This window comes from Nomascus leucogenys, chromosome X (assembly GCF_006542625.1).
Source record: "Nomascus leucogenys isolate Asia chromosome X, Asia_NLE_v1, whole genome shotgun sequence".
Taxonomy (NCBI): domain Eukaryota; kingdom Metazoa; phylum Chordata; class Mammalia; order Primates; family Hylobatidae; genus Nomascus; species Nomascus leucogenys.
In genome coordinates this window covers 89,755,828-89,776,752 of record NC_044406.1, presented here as the reverse complement: position 1 = coordinate 89,776,752, position 20,925 = coordinate 89,755,828, and the positions used below count along the sequence as shown (strand labels likewise).

General features: G+C 42.2%; 2 protein-coding genes across 4 annotated transcripts in view; both read right to left on the bottom strand.

The window, feature by feature from the left end:
* BHLHB9 (basic helix-loop-helix family member b9) overlaps nt 1–14,611 on the bottom strand; it is a 32,659-nt gene extending 18,048 nt beyond the window's left edge. Inside the window, exons 1-2 of the mRNA XM_012498990.2 lie at nt 14,504–14,611; nt 14,234–14,368 (exon numbers count right to left, since the gene is read on the bottom strand). The gene's annotated coding sequence lies outside the window, so the exon portion shown is untranslated. The remainder of the gene's footprint in view (nt 1–14,233; nt 14,369–14,503) is intronic.
* A 3,011-nt stretch (nt 14,612–17,622) lies between these two features.
* The window catches only part of LOC100601678 (G-protein coupled receptor-associated sorting protein 2), a 102,037-nt gene continuing 98,734 nt past the window's right edge, over nt 17,623–20,925 (bottom strand). For all 3 annotated transcript variants that reach the window (XM_030807085.1, XM_030807084.1, XM_030807086.1), the window contains one exon: nt 17,623–20,784. In XM_030807085.1, coding sequence (XP_030662945.1) covers nt 17,970–20,450 — 2,481 coding nt within the window. In that variant the 5' untranslated portion in view covers nt 20,451–20,784 and the 3' untranslated portion in view covers nt 17,623–17,969. The remainder of the gene's footprint in view (nt 20,785–20,925) is intronic.

Here is a 20,925-nt window from a genome sequence, read left to right as displayed (position 1 = left end):
GAGAGATTCTGTGTGGAAACATATTGGCTAAAGTTAAAGGGGTATTATACAATTTTTCCATAAGTTGAACATTGGAATAAAGGCACAACAGAGTTTTCTTGGAGCACTGATCTGCTCTTTAACAAAAGAAGTTGTAAAGTGTTATAAAAGGTTTATGAGAATCTTACTTTATGGTCAGACATTAAAATTAGATTTGTCTATAACATTTTATTAAGAATTCGGTTTGACACTAATGCAAAGGTGAAATTTAGCTCTCTTGAACAAGATTTTCGTGTAATATTAAAAAATAATGAAAGATTTTTGTTTGCCTTTCAAATAAACTATAGGTTGGCTAAGTGAATGACTTATGGTGACCTGGGATTTTATTTTATAATATCAAGTGTTTAAAATCTTTGATATTTGACAAACTTTCCAAAATTAAATTATAAATCATGTCTATTTCTGACCTAATTAATGTTTTAGATATCAGGTCCTCTAAAGTCCAAAAATGACATAGTTGGCTTATTTGGTATAAGGAAGCATTGTCAAATATGAAATTGTATTTGGCTTTCTTTGGGCTGTATTTGCATAAATATGTTATTAATATGTGTTCCAAAATTATGAGACTCTGATATAACTTAGTGGGTATTATTAATAATTAGAACTGTTATGTAAAATTCTTGTGTGCCACAGAGGTAAGAAATTTCCTTGTCAATGTGTCTTTAACTGTGGCTGCCCTTGGACTTTTCATCATCCACAGACAATTGTCTTTTTTTTTTTTTTGAGACAGAGTCTCACTCTGTTGCCCAGGCTGGAGTGCAGTAGCCCAATCTCGGCTCACTGCAACCTCTGTCTCTCAGGTTCTAGTGATTCTGCTTCCTCAGTCTCCTGAGTAGCTGGAACTACAGGCATCTGCCACCATGCCTGGCTAATTTTTGTATTTTTAGTAGAGACGGGGTTTCGCCATATTGGCCAGGCTGGTCTCAAACTCCTGACCTTGTGATCCGCCTGCCTTGGCCTCCCAAAGTGCTGGGATTTCAGGCGTGAGCCACCACGCCTGGCCTGTCTTGTTTTGATCCTCTTTAAATGGTGTTTTATAATCAGCTATAGAACTGACAGGTGTTCCTGAATGCAAGTTTCTGGTAACTTTGGAGATTTTGACTGTCAGGCCTCTGAGCCCAAGCTAAGCCATCATATCCCCTGTGACCTGCAGGTATACATCCAGATGGCCTGAAGTAACTGAAGAATCACAAAAGAAGTGAAAATGGCTGGGCCCTGCCTTAACTGATGACATTACCTTATGAAATTCCTTCTCCTGGCTCATCCTGGCTCAAAAGCCCCCTCACTGAGCACCTTGTAACCCCCGCCCCTGCCAGCCAGAGAACAACCCCCTTTGACTGTAATTTTCCTTTACCTACCCAAGTCCTATAAAACAGCTCCACCCCTATCTCCCTTCTCTGACTCTCTTTTCGGACTCAGCTCGCCTGCACCCAGGTGAAATAAACAGCCTTGTTGCTCACACAAAGCCTGTTTGGTGGTCTCTTCACACGGATGCCAGTGAAAGTGACATTAAAATAAAGGAAAAAAATACCTTTCAGGACTTTCATGGAGAGCTGAAATGTTCATGAATATCAAGCAGAACAGGGGTTAACTGAATGGACAAAACTAATAAAAGACTGAAGTCATCTTTTTTTTAACATTTTGCTTAAAATGTTGCTGATCCTTTGTTTTTCAGATTCAAGAAAACTTTTCTTTTGAGTTATTTACAGCTTTTAACAATTGAGTAAAGTATACTCCTGTGAAGAAAATTTGGAGCCTATTCCTTTCTCTCTACCTGATTTTTCCAGAATTTGGAAACAATTTGTGACTTTTTTTTTTTTTTTTTGAGATGGAGTTTCGCTCTTTGTTGCCCAGGCTGGAGTGCAGTGGTGTGATCTCGGCTCACTGCAACCTCTGCCTCCCAAGTTCAAGCAATTCTCCTGTCTCAGCTCCCCGAGTAGCTGGGATTACAGGTGTCCGCCACCATGCCTGGCTAATTTTTTTTGTATTTGTAGTAGAGACGGGGTTTCACCATGTTGGTCAGGCTGGTCTCGAACTCCTGACCTCAGGTGATGCTCCTGCCTCGGCCTCCCAAAGTGCTGGGATTACAGGTGTGAGCCACTGCACCCAGCCGATTTGTAAGTATTCTTAACTTATGGCAATATAGTTACTTGCATAAGTGCAATAAGAATGCTTTCTTTTGCAATAGGGCAATGGGAGAAACTGGTTGTTTTACCAAGTCTTTGACTGGAATGATGTGTCTTCATTTAAGGAATCAAGCTTGAGTTATAGAGCCAATAAAATCCCTTTGGGAAAACTGGCCTCATACCTTGTCTACACAGTCCCTGTACAGGGTTCCTGACCTGTGGTATGTAAAGAATGTCATTTTCTGACAGGCCTAGGAGCCCCAAGTTATTTTGGAACCTCAAAAAAAGAAATTTACTCAACTCATAGGTATTTGAAGGTACAAACCCATGGGTGAGCTCAGTTTTAAAAAGTATTATCTGAGATTAGTTATGGAACAGAGTTCCATCAAAGCAAATTTTAAAAGCCTACGTGAAAAAAAATTATTCTTGCTGGGCTTTATGCAAATAATCAGGCTAAGTATAATAAGACTAAAGTTTACTTTCCAATCAAATCAGTCCTATCATAATTTAAAAAAAATCACGAGGACTGGAGAGAGAAAAATATTTTTCAAAAATTATTATATACCTACTATTAGAATCTAGTCTCATCAGTTGTTTTTAAGTTTTTATCTGCATTTTGGACTAACCCTGCTTATTCCTGTAAACCAACCAGTGATCTCTTGATGCAGCTCAGAAGAAACAAAAAGGATGGGTCATCAAGCTCCAGATGATCTTCAGTGAGGGATATCATCCTCTCAATATTCAAGAGACACCCTTCTACAGGGGACCCCTAGACTGATCATCAGTGGGACAGGAAGGAGGCAAAATCCTGCCCCTGACTCCCTTGGACCTGGCTAGATACTGCTTTCACCAACCCGCGGAATGACGTTCCTGCCCTGTCAGCTAGCAAGAGGCCAAGACCCACTGAACCACCACTGTCCCTTTGTCAGTGGAAAGCAGTTTACAGAAGACTGACTTTTGTCCATTTTTCCCCAAAGATTTGGGGTCTTAGGCTCTTGAGGGGGGAATGTTACAGGTAGGTAGGCATGAGCAGGGCAAGAGAGGGCTCTCCCCCCACCTACTAGGAATGTCAGGTGATGGTTCCGCAATTATCCCATTGCCTCTTTAAAAGTGATAGCTGGCAGCTGGCATGAAGGAGCGGCCATTTCCTGATAGTCCACACCTATTGCACTAAAGTGTTAATAGAATGCAGATACCAGGGAGAAGCAATTTCCCAGGCATATGCATTAAGAGACAGAATGACAGAGTATGACCTTCTGGGGGCACTCCACTAGAAAAGGGAAGAAAGCCTCAGATGGGCATGCATGCAACTTTCTAAACACACTGTGCGTGCCCACTTCCCAAGGGTAAGGAGGGCACCTCACATGCGGGCAGCCCACATTAATGGAAGAATCATGGGAAAGGAACCAGCCTATAAAATCCTAGGATCAAAGTTAAACTGTGCGCTTGTCCTTCAAGTTGCCCACTTGGGTCTCTTCCAAGCGTACTCCCCTTTCTTTCCTGTTCTGAAGCCTTTTTTTTTTCTTTTTTTTTTTTTTTGAGTTGGAGTCTCGCTCTGTTGCCCAGGCTGGAGTGCAGTGGCGTGATCTCGGCTCACTGCAACCTCCGCTTCCTGGGTTCAAGTGATTCTCCTGCCTCAGCCTCCTGAGTAGCTAGGATTGCAGGCATGTACCACCACGCCCAGCTGGGTTTTTTTATTTTTTATTTTTTTATTTTTAGTAGAGACAGGGTTTCACCACGTTGGTCAGGCTGGTCTCAAACCCCTGACCTTGTGATCTGCCTGCCTTGGCCTCCCAAAGTGCTGGGATTATAGGCGTGAGCCATGGCGCCTGGCCCCTGAAGGCTTTTTACATAAACTTCCACTCCTGCTCTGAAATTTGCCTCGGTCTCTTTTTCTGCTTTATGCCCCTTAGTCAAATTGTTTCTTCTGAGCAGGCAAGAATTGAGTTTGCTGCAGACCTGTATGGATTCACTGTCGGTAACTTGGATACCTTCCACTGGTAACACCTAGGTGTAGAGTTTTTTGGTATTTATCCTGCTTGGTATTTTCTAAAATTCCTGGATCTGTGGTTGGATGTTTGTCATTGATTTTGGAAAATTCTCCGCTGTTATTATTTGAAATATTTCTTCTGCTCCAAATTCACTGTTTTCTTTCTAGTATTCCAACTATGCGTATGTTATACGTTTTAAAATAATCCCACAGTGCTTCAATGTTCAGTTCTTTTTTCATTTCAATTTGGAAGTTTCTATTATGAAAAGAAAATAAAAACCCAGGACCCTGATTCACTATGCCAAAAGGAAAATATTAAGCTGAAAGCTGAGTCATGCAATAAAATACCTTTCTTTTTTTTTGTTCCTAAGCAGATAGCTACAGATAAAAGGTTAAATATCTCCACAGGTAGATACTACACATTTTCTTTATCTTATGTAAAGTGCTGATTTACTGTGAGCCAGAGGAATACAGAATTGACTATTCCTGTTTCTGCTCCTTTTCCCTTGCATCATGTGGATTACTGTACCCTCCCTCTTCCCCTCTAGCCTGCTGTTCCCATTTAAATATTGAAGCCCTCAAAATTTTCTTTGGATAAAGGCACAGACCACAGACCGTTTCTGTGATTCCATGCTCTTTTCTTCTGGGAATGTCTTCACCTTGGCAAAATAAACTTCTAAATCAATTGAGACATGTCTTACATACTTTTTGGTTTACACTATTGACCTATCCTCAAGCTCAGGAGTCCCCAGCCCCCAGGCCACGGACCTGGACCCGTCCATGGCCTGTTAGGAACTGGGTCACACAGCGGGAGGTGAGTGGCGGGCTAGCCAGTAAATCTTCATCTGTATATACAGCCACTCCCCATCACTTTCATTACTGCCTGAGCTCTGCCTTCTGGAAGATCAGCAGTGGCATTAGATTCTCATAAGAGCACAAACCATACTGTGAACTGCACATGTGAAGGATCTAGGTTGCATGCTCCTTATGAGAATCTAATGCCTGATGATCTGTCACTGCCTCCCATCACCCCAAGATGGGACCATCTAGCTTTACAAAAACAAGCTCCAGGCTCCCAGTGATTCTACATTATGGTGAGTTGTATAATTATTTCATCATCTATTACAATGTAATAATAATAGAAATAAAGTACATAATACATGCAATGCACTTCAATCATCCTGAAACCATGCCATTTGCCCCCAGTCTATGGAAAAATTGTCTTCCACAAAACCTGCCCCTGGTGCCAAAAAGGTTCGGGACTGCTACTCAAGCTTGCTGAGTCTTTCCTCAACTGTGTCCAGTCTACTGATAATCCAATCAAAGGCATTCTCCATTTGCTGGAGTGCAGTGGCACGATCTTGGCTCACTGCAACCTCCACCTCCCGGGTTCAAGCAGTTCTCCTGCCTCAGCCTCCTGAGTAGCTGGGATTACAGGCACCCGCCACCACGCCCGGCTAATTTTTGTACTTTTAGTAGAGATGGGGTTTCTCCATGTTGGCCAGGCTGATCTTGAACTCCTGACCTCAGGTGATCTACCCACCTCAGCCTCCCAAAGTGTTGGGATTACAGGTGTGAGCCACTGTGCCTGGGCTCTGTTACAGTATTTTTGATTTCTAGCATTTCCCTAAATATTCTTCTCAGGGAGAGTTTGTATTTTGCAGCTCTTTTAGCTGTGTTATTCACTGTTATCCACTATTATTATAATAAAGCCTTGTTAGCATGGTGGTGAAGTGCAGAGGAGAGAAAGTGTTCTATAATATTATGATTAAATTTCAGTCTTTTGTGGGCCTGTGTCCCTGGGCTTTGATTTTCATAAGAGTTTTATTTTAGCTCCTTTCTCTCCCTTACATGAGACTAGAAACCTAAAGGGGGCTGAAATAGGAGAAACGCCTTTCCCTCAGCTGAGATAAGGCTCTGATAAAGTCTTTTCCACTGCGGAATAGGCTTTTTAAAAAAAAAAAATGAAGAAGGCTCTGGGTGTATTTCACAAAAGTACAGTTCCCTTCCCACTGCAGGGGCCATGAGGAGATATTTTTGGGTTCTTCACTGCAAGAATATGGTGGGTTTCTTGGAAGTAATGCCTACCAAAGTGTGGGGACCTCCCTGACTGCAGATCCTCAGGGGTTTCTCACTCTCATATTATTCCACACTCAGTCTCCAGCAATTCATCAAAATTACATTTAAGTGCTCTTACCTATTTATGTCTCTAGCAGTTTCTGTTCTATGAAAGAAGAAATAGGCTGTGACTCTCTGGATTTGCCTTCAGAATTTGGGGTAGTCAACTGCCCTATACCTCAGTTCTTTGAAGAATCTAAGAAATGTTGTTGATTCTGTTTGTTCAGGTTTTTTCCTGGTGTAAGTACAGGAGAAATGACTTACAAGTTCTTATATGTTGGAACTGAAACTGGAAGTCTGGCTATGGGTTTTAACGGGGAAGCTAAAGAGCAGTGCAAAATAAAAAATAAAAAATTTAAAATGGGCTGGGTGTGGTGGCTCACACCTTTAATCTCAGCACTTTGGGAGTCCAAGGTGGGAGGATCGCTTAAGTCCGGGAGCTCAAGAGCAGCCTAGGCAACATAGCAAGACCCCCTCTCTATTAAAAAAAAAAAAAAAGCAGTGCATATTGCTTTTGTCTGCTTCTTTTCTGCTGAACATCACATCTGGGAATTAGGTTGCCCTGGAAAACCCAGCTGCTCCATAAATATTAGCTCTTTTCACTCCCAGGTACAGAAAATTTATGGGGCTCCCTGAACATGACATCTCAGCCCAAAAATTTGTAATGTACAGTGCAAATTAGACTTTTGACCTCCTAAATCAAAATTCCTGGTAATGGCCATGCACAATGGCTCATGCCTGTGATTCCAGCACTTTGGGAGGCCAAGGTGGGAGGGTCGCTTGAGCGCAGGAATTCAAGACTCGCCTGGGCAATGCAGTGATACCTTGTTTCTACAAAAAATCTTTAAAAATTAAAAAATATATATATTCTTGGTAATGACGTCTGAGGAACTGTAACTTAATGCTAGGAGAGAAAAGTTGTGTATGTCACTACCACCACCACGACCATCAAGAGGCAGTGCATGATACTATTAGAATCTATAGTTTACATTAACTGCCTAATGATTGTTAAGTGCTTGCTTAGACTAGAGTAACTAGTTTCTGAGCCCTGGGAGTACATTCTAAAGGGATTTTGTACAGAAGAGTCGGGAGCACCCAGATTTCAGAGCCAGACAGTCCAAAGTCTGAATACAGACTTTGTCACTAACTATTTGTGTAACTTTAGCAAAGGTATTTAACGTCTTTATAACCCAGTTTCTTCGTCCTTAAAAGGGAGCTGGCATTAACTACTTTACAGGATTATTGTGCATACTGAGAAAACTATTTGATATCCTGCATCACATGTGTATAGCAGATCTTTCTAGTTCTTTTAAAATTTCTGATCTATTCCTATTATGGAGTGGGCTGGAGAAAGCAGGAAAGAATAAATGAGAACGACATGGTTTTTAAAGGTCATAATTGCTAAGTCAGTGTCACTGTGCTCTTTGTGCTGTAGCCTCAGTGCTTCGTATATTCTGTGTTGCTTACCATAACCCTTTACTAAAAGGATGCCATTTTTGCATAGTTGCCACTGCAGGTTACTGACTTTCTCCTCCTTTTAGTCACATGTCACAGAGAGGCTAATTCCATTTCCAGGAGTGAGTCTCTTTGGTCTAGGGATAATCTATCCCCTTGGTACTCTCTTGTTTAAGAAGAGGCATTGATCAAATTCCACTCAATGTGACATTTGGAGAAGGTTACAGATGGACTTCTGAGGAAAGTGTCCTCATTAATAAGACAAAGTCATCAGAAAAGATTGTCTTTTCTTCTTCCTCAGGAAGTTGCTTACCTCCTGGAATTGTTGAAGCCATCAAGCTATCAGCCTTAGGATGGAAGGTGATATTGTGAATGGCAGAAGAAAAAGATAGAAAAAAGCTGAGTCCTTCGCTGAATTAACCATCAAGTCTGCCCTACTTCAGTACTTACAATCTTTGGATAATTAATTTCGTTATCAAGTTAGTTTTAGTTGAATTCCTTGTTATATGAAAATGGAACAATCCTAGATGTGCTCAGGCACAAAACAGCTCTTCAATGAGTAAGAATTGCTGACTTGTGTCCATCAGTGAGCACCGACATCTGCAGTAGCAGAACTCATGTTTCCCAGGAAAGAAAAGCCAGAAACTCTCAACACTTGCCCTAATGATTGCTAGACGTCTGACAACTGTTTGGCTTCTGCTCCAGATTAAAAAGTAAAGCTTCAGGCAGAAGCCAAACTCTGAGTTATCTAGGAGGTCCAGAGGTACATTAAATACTTAAGATAATAGATAAACCTAGTTTCAATTTAGAGGATCATTGTGTGAAGGTGCACCCTTGTGAAATATCCAGATTATAAAGATATCAAAGGTTACCTGCTTTCAATTCAGGGGACTGTGCTGATATTGAGAAAGACACATTTACAGTGTCTACAGTTAAAACAATATGATTCATTTTCCCAGGTGCACTAAACAACACAGGTATAGAAAGTCGTAGACACTTGAGATTTATCCAGAGTTGGGGTTTCTCCAGGACAGTGGAGCCAGGCACTAGAGGATGAGGTAGAAGAGTAGTAAAAATAATGTACTGTGATGGACATTGGGTTGGGAAGGAAGGAAAGGGTGGAATAGGCTGATAAACAGGGAAAAAAGGATAACGGACAGGAGGTGTAACAATATTCAGGTTTAATTTCTTTATGATAAATACTTCGCTACAAGCTTTGAGGAAGAGAAGATCTGACTGTAAAAACAGTTACAACGATCATGGAAGCTTTTAGTGATAACTAGCACTGGAGGAATATAGACAGCGCATAGAAGTAATGCACATCAGCTCCAGATTCAAACCACAAAGGTGGGAATGTCACCTCCTCTGCTAACCGACTCAGTGAGGTTGGCTAAGCTACTTAACCAATGTGTGCCTCAGCTTCCTCATATGTAGAATGGAAACAATAGCAGCACCTACCTCATAAGTTTATTTTGAGGATTAACTAAGTGAATACATTTAGAGCCCTTAGTAGAGTACCCTGGCACATAGAAATCACCCAATAAATCCAATAAATCTTAATATTAACACAAATTACTATTTTAAGTAGTAAACATTCAGGCTTTGCAGTCAGACAGACTGGGGTTTGAATCACACTTCCAGAGTCCAAGCTTCTTTCTCTATGCTTCCTGTCCCTCAACACTAGTTCTGTATTATTCATTAAAAAATAAAAATAAAAATAAAAAATAAAAAGACTCTGATACATGGTATAAAGAAACAAGTGGGCCGGGTGCAGTGGCTCACGCCTGTAATCCCAGCACTTTGGGTGGCTGAGGCGGGTGGATCACCTAAGGTCAGGAGTTCAAGAGCAGCCTGGCCAACATGGCAAAACCCTGTCTCCACTAAAAATACAAACATTAGCCAGGCATAAATTAATGGTGCAAAAATTAGTGGTGCGTGCCTGTAATCCCAGCTACTGGGGGGCTGAGGCAGGAGGATCGCTTGAACTTGGGAGACAGAGGTTGCAGTGAGCTGAGATCGTGCCACTGCACTCCAGCCTGGGTGACAAAGTGAGACTCCGTCTCAAAAAAAAAGAAAAAGAAACAAGTGGCAAAGTGGCAAATGAAATATTGTGTAAGTACAAAGAATGGAAGAATTACCTCCTGCCAAGGGGCAAGGGATAAGGACGAGGAGGTATCAGACTTCGAAAAGGCCCTAGCATTTGAACTGAGCCCAAAAGGATGTTTCCCATAGACAGAAAAAGGGTAAGAACATTGAAGATTGAAGGGACAGCATGTGGGAAAGGCATAAAAGTAGTAAAGCACACAATACAGTTGGGAAAACAACAGATTTTCCAGTGGGGCTTAACTGCAGGCAAAGTGGGGCAAGGCCTGGAATAGTGTGAGGCACTTGAGAATGAGAGCTTCTTTATTTCATTCTAGTCCTGGCCTTGACTTGGAAGAATGTTATGAGAGATGGAGATAGAAAGGCAGACTTGTATTAAAGGGTGCAAGGTCGTGAAAGCCTTGACAGAAAATCTGGTGGTATTTTATAGATGAGATCCCATTGAAGGTTGCTCTTTTGAAATTGGGGGCAGAGTTGAGAATTAGTGGCTGCTAAAAGTCCAGACTAGACAGATGAAAAATTCACTCTGATACTATCCCCACGCAACATTTTAGGCCAAGTGACATCGAAGTAGCCTCTATTATATAAAGTACCCATAATATTTATCAAAAAAGGGAGAAGGAACAAGAGGCCTGAGTGAATGATGAAATTTTTATTTCAACTACACCCCAGAAAAATAATTGAGGAAGGATTCAACCACCTACAAGTCAGAACAAAGGCAATCATCATCTTGCTTGGATACACACACACACACACACACATACACTCACACACCCAGTCGCCCTGCTCTTTGGCTGAGATTGAAAAATTCTACAGGCATAAACTGTTTAAGTATCTGCTTTGGAGTACATTTGGGACTTAGAAGTATTTAATCAGGCCACAATTTGAAGTTTCCCAAATATAAATGCAATACCCACAACAGGAATTCTAGGCTAAGGGAGCTGTGATAAGAAAAAAAAAGATGACAGGATAGATGGATAGATTAGATAGATAGACACATAGATAGATATAGATAAATAGATACACAGATAATTTTAAAAATGATCTAAATTACAGGTACATGTCACAAAAACAGACTGCTTTTTTCACCCATAATACACTGTTGGGTCTGACTCCTTCATTTTAACTTGTTGATGTAGAATATACAGCAAACGTAAGCTTTATGTATATTAATCTGGGTGTGGCTGCTAAAACTAGGGAAAATTACACTATTGTTCTGACATCAAATATTTGAAACCAACTACTTGGAGTTAGCATTGGACTCTACAGGTTTGAGGGCACAATCACCAAGAATACTGCCCCCACTTTAGATCAGATACCAGCCCCAATTCTCAGGAAGGCACCCATACTTCTGACTGACCACTTATAAATTCAGGAGTTCCCATGACATTATGAGGTTTCATAATTAACTGAAACAACTCACAGAACTCATGAAAAGTGCTATTCTTATTATAACAGTTTCATTTAAGGATACACACAGGACAAGGTCTGAAAGGATCCTGGACGCAAAGCTTCCATACCCTCTCCTTATGGAGTCAGGATACACCACCCTCCCTAGAGAACAATATTTTCACCAACCAAGAAGCTCCACTTATCCCTGAAGTTCAAAGTTTTCACTGGGGTTTTATTACATAGGCAAGATTGATTAAACCATTGGTTGTGATTGAACTTAATACCTAGCCCCACTACCTTCCCTGAAGGTTGAGTTGGCCCAAAGTTCCAACCCTTTAATCACATGGTTGGTCCTTCTGGTGACCCGTCCCCATCCTGAAGCTACCTAGGGGCCCACCATAAGTCATTTCGTTAGCATAACAAAGATACTCTTGTCACACAGGAAATTCCAAGATTTTTTGGAGCTCTGTGTCAGCAACTAGGGATAAAGATCAGCTATATTCTCTATTATACCACACCATACTTGAAGTCTTCTCTGTTGACATACTCAAAAAAACACACAGAGACAAGAGACAAGACAGCTTGAGTAGAAAACAATAATCTGAATGCTGGCCCCAGTACTTATATTATCAGAATTCCGGAGAGTAAAGAGAAGAAAATAATAGGAGAGGGTAGGAGACGAGGATGTAGTCCTAGGGACTAATCTCTACCTATGATTTTGCCCCACATACCTTGTATCTATCCTAGCTTTTAAGTCTAAATAGGAGGGCCTAAAGTAGTAGAACAACATAGTTTCAACTCTATAAACTTGGTATAAACATAAGGATAGGAGTGGGATTAGAAAAAGTCATTTCTTCCTAGCAACACTTTCTTACACTGACTTTGTATGTATTGTGATATATGAAGAAATAAGCATTTGATCTTTTTTATTTTGATTGAAATTTGAAATGAGTTATTTTTAAAATTTTTTAAATTTTTAATTCACATGGATATGTAATATTTGTACATATTTATGGGGTATAAATTATATTTTGATATAAGCATACAATGTGTAATGTAATTGAGATATACATCACCTCAAATATTTATCATTTTGTTGCACTGAGAACATTCCAAATCTATTCTTCTAATTATACTGAAATACATAATAACTATTGTTAACTATAGGTACCCTATTGTGCTACTGAACACTAGATCATATTCCTTCTAACTGTATTTTTGTACCCATTAACCAACTCCTTTTTATACCCCATCCCCAATATCCTTTCCAGCCTTTGGTAACCATAATTCTTTGTCCCATATTCCTGGCATAGAGCTCCTAGAACCCTTGCTATTTCCTGATAGGGATAACGGAAGCATCTTTTGCTACATGTGTCTTTAGTCTCAAGTTCTTGACACTAAGACCCTTGGAATCTCTGGAGTGATAGGTGTCCTTTTTTATGCTCCAAGATGACTGGTGGGTGCACTAGGTAGCTTCAAGATATGGATGGTCACCAGAAAGACCAAGGCATGATTAGAGGGTTGGAACTTTCAGCCTCACCCCTTGACCTCCAAGGAGAAGAGAGGGGCTGAAGATTGAGCTAATCACCAATGGTCAATGATTTCATCAATCACGCCTATGTAATGAAACCTCTATAAAAATCCCAAATGTCTGAGATGTTCCAGGTTGGTGAACTCATTCATATTCTGGGAAGGTGGTCTACCCCAAATCCACATGGATGGCAGCTTCTGCATTTGGGACCCTTCTGGACCTTGCCATATGTACCTCTTCATCTGGCTTTTAATTTATATCCTTTATAATGAACCAGTAATAGGAAGTAGTGTTTCCCTTAGTTCTGTGGGCCCTTATAGCAAATTATTGAACCTGAGGAGGGGGTTGTGAGAACTCCCAACTAGTAGCTAAGTCAGACAGAAGTGTGGGTGACATGGAGATCCATTACTTGTGACTGTTGTCTGAAGTGGGGAAGGGCAGTCTTATGGGAATGAGCCCTTAACCAGAGAAGTCTGCACTAACTCTGGGTAGTGTCAGAATTGAATTAAATTGTAGGATACCTAGCTGGTGTCCTCAAAGAATAGGAGAATTGCTTGGTGTGAAAAATCCACACACTCTGTGCCAGAAGTATTGTGGGTAGAGGAACCATTTTCTTTCACTTGGTACCCAGTGGGTGCATGGGGTAGGGGGAAAGGAGGATACTCGATGTGAAAGAGGACAAGGACTTACCATGGGGCTGCTACCTAGGATGGGACCAAAGAAACACATCCTAAGGAATGAGCAGAGATCACAACACAAGAGAGCAAAGGGTATGCAGAGGGGAACCTATGAGACTATCCATGAAGCAGTTTCTGTAGGTGGTCCCCAGAAAGACCCTCCTCTGAGGCCCAAGACAGCAGGGAGAGAGAGCTCACACGGAGTAGCAACGCACTTTGTGTCCCTCAATGGGAATGAGATCCTGCTGCATGGGGCTGAGATCCAGGAATCCCCTTGGGGATCGAGAACCTTGGAGTATCCTAATGAGAAATCCTAGGTGAAGGGCCCACAGCATCTAGGTTTCCTCCCCTCGAGTCTATGTCTCCTCCTCCTTTTCCTAGAACTGCCGGGATTGAGGTTCATTCCTCTCTTGCATCCCCAGCCAGCTGGAGCCTTGGAGCAAAAGGCAGATGTATGTGTTCTCTTCTCCTGCCCTCGTCCACCCTCCGCCAGTTTTGAGCTGGTATCAGCCATCCCCACTGCCTGAATACTGCCAGTAAGAAGACAGAGAGTAGAATGAGTGCGGACGCATAGCTCACGATTCCCATCCCCACCCCTGCCTTTCCTGATCCAGCACCACAGGTGTTCACGAATTGTCACTTCACCATTTCCCCGCTCTGGGCTCCCCTGAAGCCAACTCCATCCATATGCCCACCTCTCCCACCCACACATACAAACACAGGGCACTGGGCTGGGAGCCTTGGGATGAGGGGTCAAGGGTGTTCAAAAGGCAGGAGGGAGCAGGCGGATCCGAGGCATTACCTGCACCCGCATCTAGTCTCAGTCACCACCTCTCAGGGATGGCATCTGCTGTCCTTGCACCCACCTCCTCCAATAGCAACCGCTGCTCCTCTCCACGAATGCGTCGGGCAGGTAGACTCTCTGCTTCTTGAGCTCCTGGACAAAAGACAGACCGGCTAAGACGCTCCCGGTTGGCTGAGGGATTGTTTCCTTTACCAACAAATGCTGTAGTTCCAGTCGCCTGAGAAATTAGTTTTCAGGCTGATACAGCATAGAAAGACACCTAACTACCTTAACATCCCGCCGTTCCTCCCACGTTCTGCTCTGCGGATCACAGGTGTCGTCCGCCTTTCAGGTCCTTTCTGGATGTAAGAAAACACTCCTCTGGGCAGGCCTAATCCAGAGCCTGGTCACATGACCCACCGTCAGCCCCCCCCCCCCCCCAACCACGTGACTGCGCAGTCAGCTTGTTCGCCGCAGTCCTGTACCATGGATGACAGTCTTCTGCCTCTGGGATGCTTGCCTGCCTCTGGGGTGCTTGCTAGAAGACCCTGAAGCTCCTTGGCCAGACAGCTGGAAGGAAGGCTGGCCTTTGTTCTGGAGGACCACACGGCTGGCGAGGAACATTCAATGAGGATTTGGGAAATGAAGTGATTTTTAATATATTGTATACGACTCAAGCGACATACTAAAACACACACAGATCTGTCTTGAAAAATGCTGGTAAGCAAAACAAACATGCAAACTCCAATTTGCACCACCAGGATAATCCCTGTTAAAACTTACGGCTTGCGAGGGGAGGCAAAACTGCCACTTCGATATACCTTACCAAACTAGGATCAGGTGGGGAAAAAAAAGCATGTTGCACTGTCAGAAAAATTATACAAAACTTAGGTAAAGTCACCATTAGTTACTGGATGTCATTTCAGGGCAGTGCTGGGATGTCTGTTGATTTACCTATTTTTCAACTCTGTAGACACTGATGTTAACATGTAGATATTTTATTCAATAGATATGTAAATGATTTATGTCCAATGCAATAGATAACCTTAAATATTACAATTTATTGTCCTGTAAGATATTAACCAGTTTTATATTTAACCTGGCAGCGTTATTCTAACATTTATTAATTTCCTATGTGTTTATGAAATTCAATGTTTTGTTTATATCTTCGTATTGTGTATATTGTATATACACATATACCCTTCAACTGTTTTCTTAATCCTAGCAGTTGTTCATTAATTGTGTTGAAAAATCTTTCACATATTCTTTTTACATTTACATGAGTTGTAATTTTACCTTTGAAAATTTAGAGCATTCTCAGATAAAAAAAAGTTATCATGTCTAAAAATAAAACATTGGATATTTCTCGTACGTCTGAATTTCCTCTCCAAACCAACATATATCCCTGTCTTTTCCAATTCTCCTGACTGAAGGTATGGTGTGGTCATTTTTTAAATTATTGTGGCAAAATACACATAACGTAAAATTTATCATTTTAACCATTTTAAAGTATACAACCCAGTACATTATCAATGTTGTACAACCATCACAACTATCGAGCTCCAGAACTTTGTTGTCACCTCAAAAGGAAATGTTATGTTTTTTATGGTAATAATTATGTGAAAAAGGTGCCATTTTTGTACCATGAACAGACTAATATTAAACTTAACACCCTTGGTAATTTTTTTTTTTGAGACGGAGTTCTGCTCTGTCACCCAGGCTGTAGTGCAGTGGTGCAACCTCAGCTCACTGCAACCTCTGCCCCCCAGGCTCAAGCGACTCTCCTGCCTCAGCCTCCCCAGTAGCTGGGATTACAGGCGCGCACCACCATGCCTGGCTAAGTTTTTGTATTTTTACTAGAGACAGCATTTCGCTATGTTGGCCAGGCTGGTCTCGAACTCCTGACCTCAAGTGATTCGCCCACCTCAGCCTCCCAAAGTGCTGGGATTACAGGCGTGAGCCACCACACCTGGCCCACCCTTGGTTATTTTATTTTTTTTGAGACAAGGTCTCACTCACATCACCCATGCTGGAGTGCAGTGGTGTGATTATGACTGACTGCAGCCTCAACTTCCTAGGCTCAAGTGATTCTCCCACCTCAGCCTCCTGAGTAGCTAGGACTACAAGCGCGTGCCACCATGCTGGGCTAATTTTTTGTATTTTTAGTAGAGACAAGGCATCAATATGTTGCCCAGGCTGGCGTTGAACTCCTGAGCTCAAGCAATCCCTCTGCTTCGGCCTCCCAAAGGGCTGGGATTACAGGTGTGAGCCACTGTGCCCAGCCAATTTTAATTTTTATCTTGAAAACATTTTATAAAAAGCTAGTCTTTCTGATAGCTCATTCATTTACAACTTTTCTAAATGATATTATCTCTAACCGTTTTTTAACACTTATAGTTTATTCATTTATATAATTGTGTCCTTTCCGGCATGCTCATCTATAACTCAAGGCACAAGATGTAAGCATATTAATTTTTACATTTGTCTTATTAATGTTTGTATCTCCCCAACGCCTGTCTCTAAGCATTTTTTAACATGGTATATATTTTATTCCAGACTGTGTTTAGAAATTCATATTGAAATTGCATAGGAATTGTGTACATTTACAGATGTTTTAAAAATGGAATCTAATTTTCCATACATGATGTCACATTCTGTGTTTCACCAAATATAAAATAATTAATGTCCTTTTGTGTCAATAAACCTATCCATACATAATCATTTCAATGGCTGTATGGTATTTCCTTAACACTTTCCTTTGTCTAGGAATATAAAGGTAATCATATTCCCCACTCCATTTAATTGTGCTATCCTACTCTTTCAGCCTTTAGGTGGCATTGAAGTAACACCTGTACTTTGAATCGTTAAATATGCAGATTTGGCTTATTCTGTTCCCCAAATTGGCCTCTTCCCAACTTTCTAACCGCATTTCTCATCAAACTCCTTTTACTTGTTTCAGGCAGACTGGGTTCATCCATGCTACCAGAACAGATTATTCAATTACACACTTTTCTTCAAACCACCACTACCCACTTCCAAGAGCAACCTAATGATTTGTCTTATCCTACCCTTAGGCAAGTCCCAGGGCTAAGATGGTAATTTAAATGGGTCCTATAAGAAGTATTAATTTTAGGTTGCTTGTTGGGAAGGCTCATAATTGGGCAAACAGGCGGGCAAGTTGTCTTGCTCTCCTATCCTGACCAATTTGTTCTATCCTGACCAATTTAAGTGGGTCCCTCTTCTCGGAAGCATTCCTCAAGTATCAGAGCCCACAATAATCTCTCCCTTCTTAACTCAAGAACAGAATTTTCTAATGAGCGCATGTTTGTCATACTAATAATTACCTATGTTTGCAAGTGCACACGATTTATCTGTACATGGTTCTTAAACTGAAGGAGGGTCACTTATGCCAATTTTAACATAGAACTTTATTGAAAACACAGACTCAAATAGAGAACCATATATTTAAACAACGAATACCAGGGTAGCTTACTTAGGTGATACAGTTCATTGAAAGCTTCATACTGAAAAATATTGCAATCTGGACAGCAAGACAAATATCAACAAATGTGTTTTCAGTTTTGATATTCATTTGGCATCCACAAAATGATCCAGCTCAAAACAAGAGTTTGACAAAGTTAACATCAGCATTAAAAAATGTAAGTTACAACAAAAAAACAGACTGTGAACACCAAAGCACTACTCAGGGCTCTTTGGGAACATAAGGCTGATCATCGGCAGGTGGTTAATCATATTAACTTTGCTGTCCCACCTCAGGATCATTTTGATTGTCTATTTGGGCTTGTAGTTGCTTAGCTAACTCCTCAAATTCACGAAATGCAGAAATAAGCGGCTCAAGACTGAAATCATCATCAATTAAGGACATCTTTCCACTTTTTATAATGTTACTGATATTCTGAAACATTTTAATAACAATTTGAATATTATCATTTGTCTCTTCTATGTTAAAGAGACCCACAAATATTGAAAGAGCTTTGGCACTGAAAAGTTTTTTTGCCACAGCAGGATTTTCAGACAAATTCAATAGCATTTTCAGAACGTGAAACTTTGTTCTCGCATTGGCTGTGGTTAATAAGGAGAGAAACCCAGACATATAGTTGGCAATCAGTGTGTGATAGTCAATAGTCATAGTGAGGTGTCTAAGCATCCTTATTCCAGTCAGCTGCTCAAGGGAATCCACACTATGTGCAAGGGTTTCCTCACACACTTGACATATGAATGTCTCAATCATGTTTAGATTTGGGTAAGGTGGAGCCATGTGAATCATATTTTCCAAAAAACTTGTCCTAACTCTAGAGGATGGATAATTAAGCAAGGTTTCAATAAGTGAGACAACACCTGAATCTCGAATGAAATCTCGGGTAAATTGAGAAGCACTTCTCATACCCATTGCAATTTTAGATATTTCATGAATAAAAGGATCCCGAATTTTGTCCATTAATAAAAGGAGTTCTTCAAACTCTTCAGAACCAATTTTTAGCTCACATTGTATGCAGCTGCAGGACCAACTCTCAGACTCTGCACTCTCCCTGGCCCTAAGATGCTCTCGAATTTCCTGGACTGACCGGTAGGAAGGATCATACTGAAATGTGAACTCAGGACTAGGCTGATCAGGCTGAAGCAAAGATTCCTGCTCTTCCCCTTCCGGGCTAAGTTCCAGGTTCTTGGGCTTTGCCTCAAGCATTTCAGAAGCCTCTTGGGGAATTCTAAAGGGGCTTGTGGATCGGAAGCCAACCCCATGAAAAAGACCAGGTTTGAATTCAACAGTGACCTCGTCCCAGGTTTGGGGCCTGGAGGATGCATTAAGCTCCTCAGCTGCATCTCTGAACCTATCAGTGACCTTGTACACAGGACAGGGATTTAGGTCAAAGCAGGCCTCATCTCTGTCCCAGAACCAGGACCCAAATATGGCCTCTTCTTCAGACTCCGGCTTGGCCTCTTCTCTGGCCACAGCCCCCAAACTGGACTTTTCCTCAGCCCAGTATGCGGATCCGCCAATGGCCCCCTCCTCAGTTCCTGGCTCAGATTCACAGATTGCTGAAGCTCCACCCTCCAAACTGGCCTCTTTTTCTGCCCAGAACCAGGACCCAATAATGACTTCCTCCTCAAACCTGGGTTCTTGTTTGACCCTATCACTGTCAACATCTTTCTGGGCCCTGGGTTTCAAGGAGGTATTAGGATCTTCTTTGTCTCTGCACCTGAATCTACTATTGGCCTCTTCTCCAGGCAAAACCCAGGACTGCTTATAGAACTCATCTTCAGACTCAGATTCAAAACAATCTTCTCTATTTGTCCTGAGCTTGGACCTGATATTTGCCTCCTCCCTGACTCTGGGCCTGAACAAGTTATTGGTATTTTCTCCAGCCCAGAAGGAGAATGGGTTGCCGGCCTCATCCTCAGATCCAGACCAAGAATCAACACAGGCTTCTTGCTTGGATCTGGGCCTGGACCTGGGATTAGTCTGATGTTTAGCCCTGTGCCTGGACCTGGTATTGGACTCTTCCCTGGGCCATGATCTGACACTTGTCTCTTCTCCAGCCCAGAAAGAAGACGCTGTAGAGGTCTCATCTGCTGACCAGAACCCAGACTCATTAGAGGCCTCCTCTCTGGCCCTGGGCCTGGAATAGCACCAAGACCCCATATTAGTCTCCTCCCCTGGTCCAAACCAGGGCTGGATTCCTTTCTGACCCTGGGTGCCAGGAAAGGTTTCAGCATCCACATTGACTAGTTCTCTATCCATAGACAGGCCCTTAGATTTAGTAACTGATCCAGACTCAGCAGTGGCCAGTGGCCAGGCAATGGCATTAGTCTGGGACACTCCTTCTGCCTGTGAAACTGCTTCAGTCCCAAATTCACTCTGGGCCCACACCTGGGCTTCATCCTTGGGCCTTGCTCCAGGGATTGCCTTGGCATCAGTTTTAGAACGAGCACCACCTACTGCCCTGGCATCGGTTTTGGGCCTGGCCCCTGCTATTCCTTGAGCCTCCGTTTTGGGTCTTGCACCACCCATTGCTTGGGCCTCAGTTTTGGGCCTTGCCACAGGAACAGACTTGGTCTCAGTTTTGGGCCTTGCCCCAGTAGTTGCCTGGGTCCTAACCTTGGGTCTGACCACCAGAGGGACATCATTCTCTCTCTCAGCCCCAGCGATAACCTCTTCCCCAGCCTTCTTTTCAGGCTTGGCCTGGGCACTAGGCTCAATCTCTGCCCCAGTCATGGTACAAGTTACAAAGAAAGTCAGGTAATATACTCCTCCCCCAGTCTAAACCCCAACCACAGATCCGTCACAGGTTTGTTTCTTCACACTCTGATCTTTAGGTGATTAAGGATATAAGCTTGGAAATAAGAGTTAGAATCAATATCCAGTCCAGTAGTCACTCAGCCTCCTTCTCAAACACAGTCTCAGTCAATAATTCAATAATACAGATAGAGTGTAGAACAGGCACAACCAAGCTAAAGGAAGACAGATATTTCCTGGATGGGTGCAGACCCGTTGAGGGTGGTTGTCAGCAGCAACTCCACCACCAGCAGAGCAGCCACTGGAGGTGGATCTAGGGAGAGAGAATGAAATGAGGCTTGGAGTCTCTTCCAATTGTACGAGACGTATGCAGTGCGACTGACGTTGAATGCTAGGTGGGACAGCTGGGCTTTGAGAAAGTCCCTCTGGACCAGCTGCCTCCTACAAAACAGGT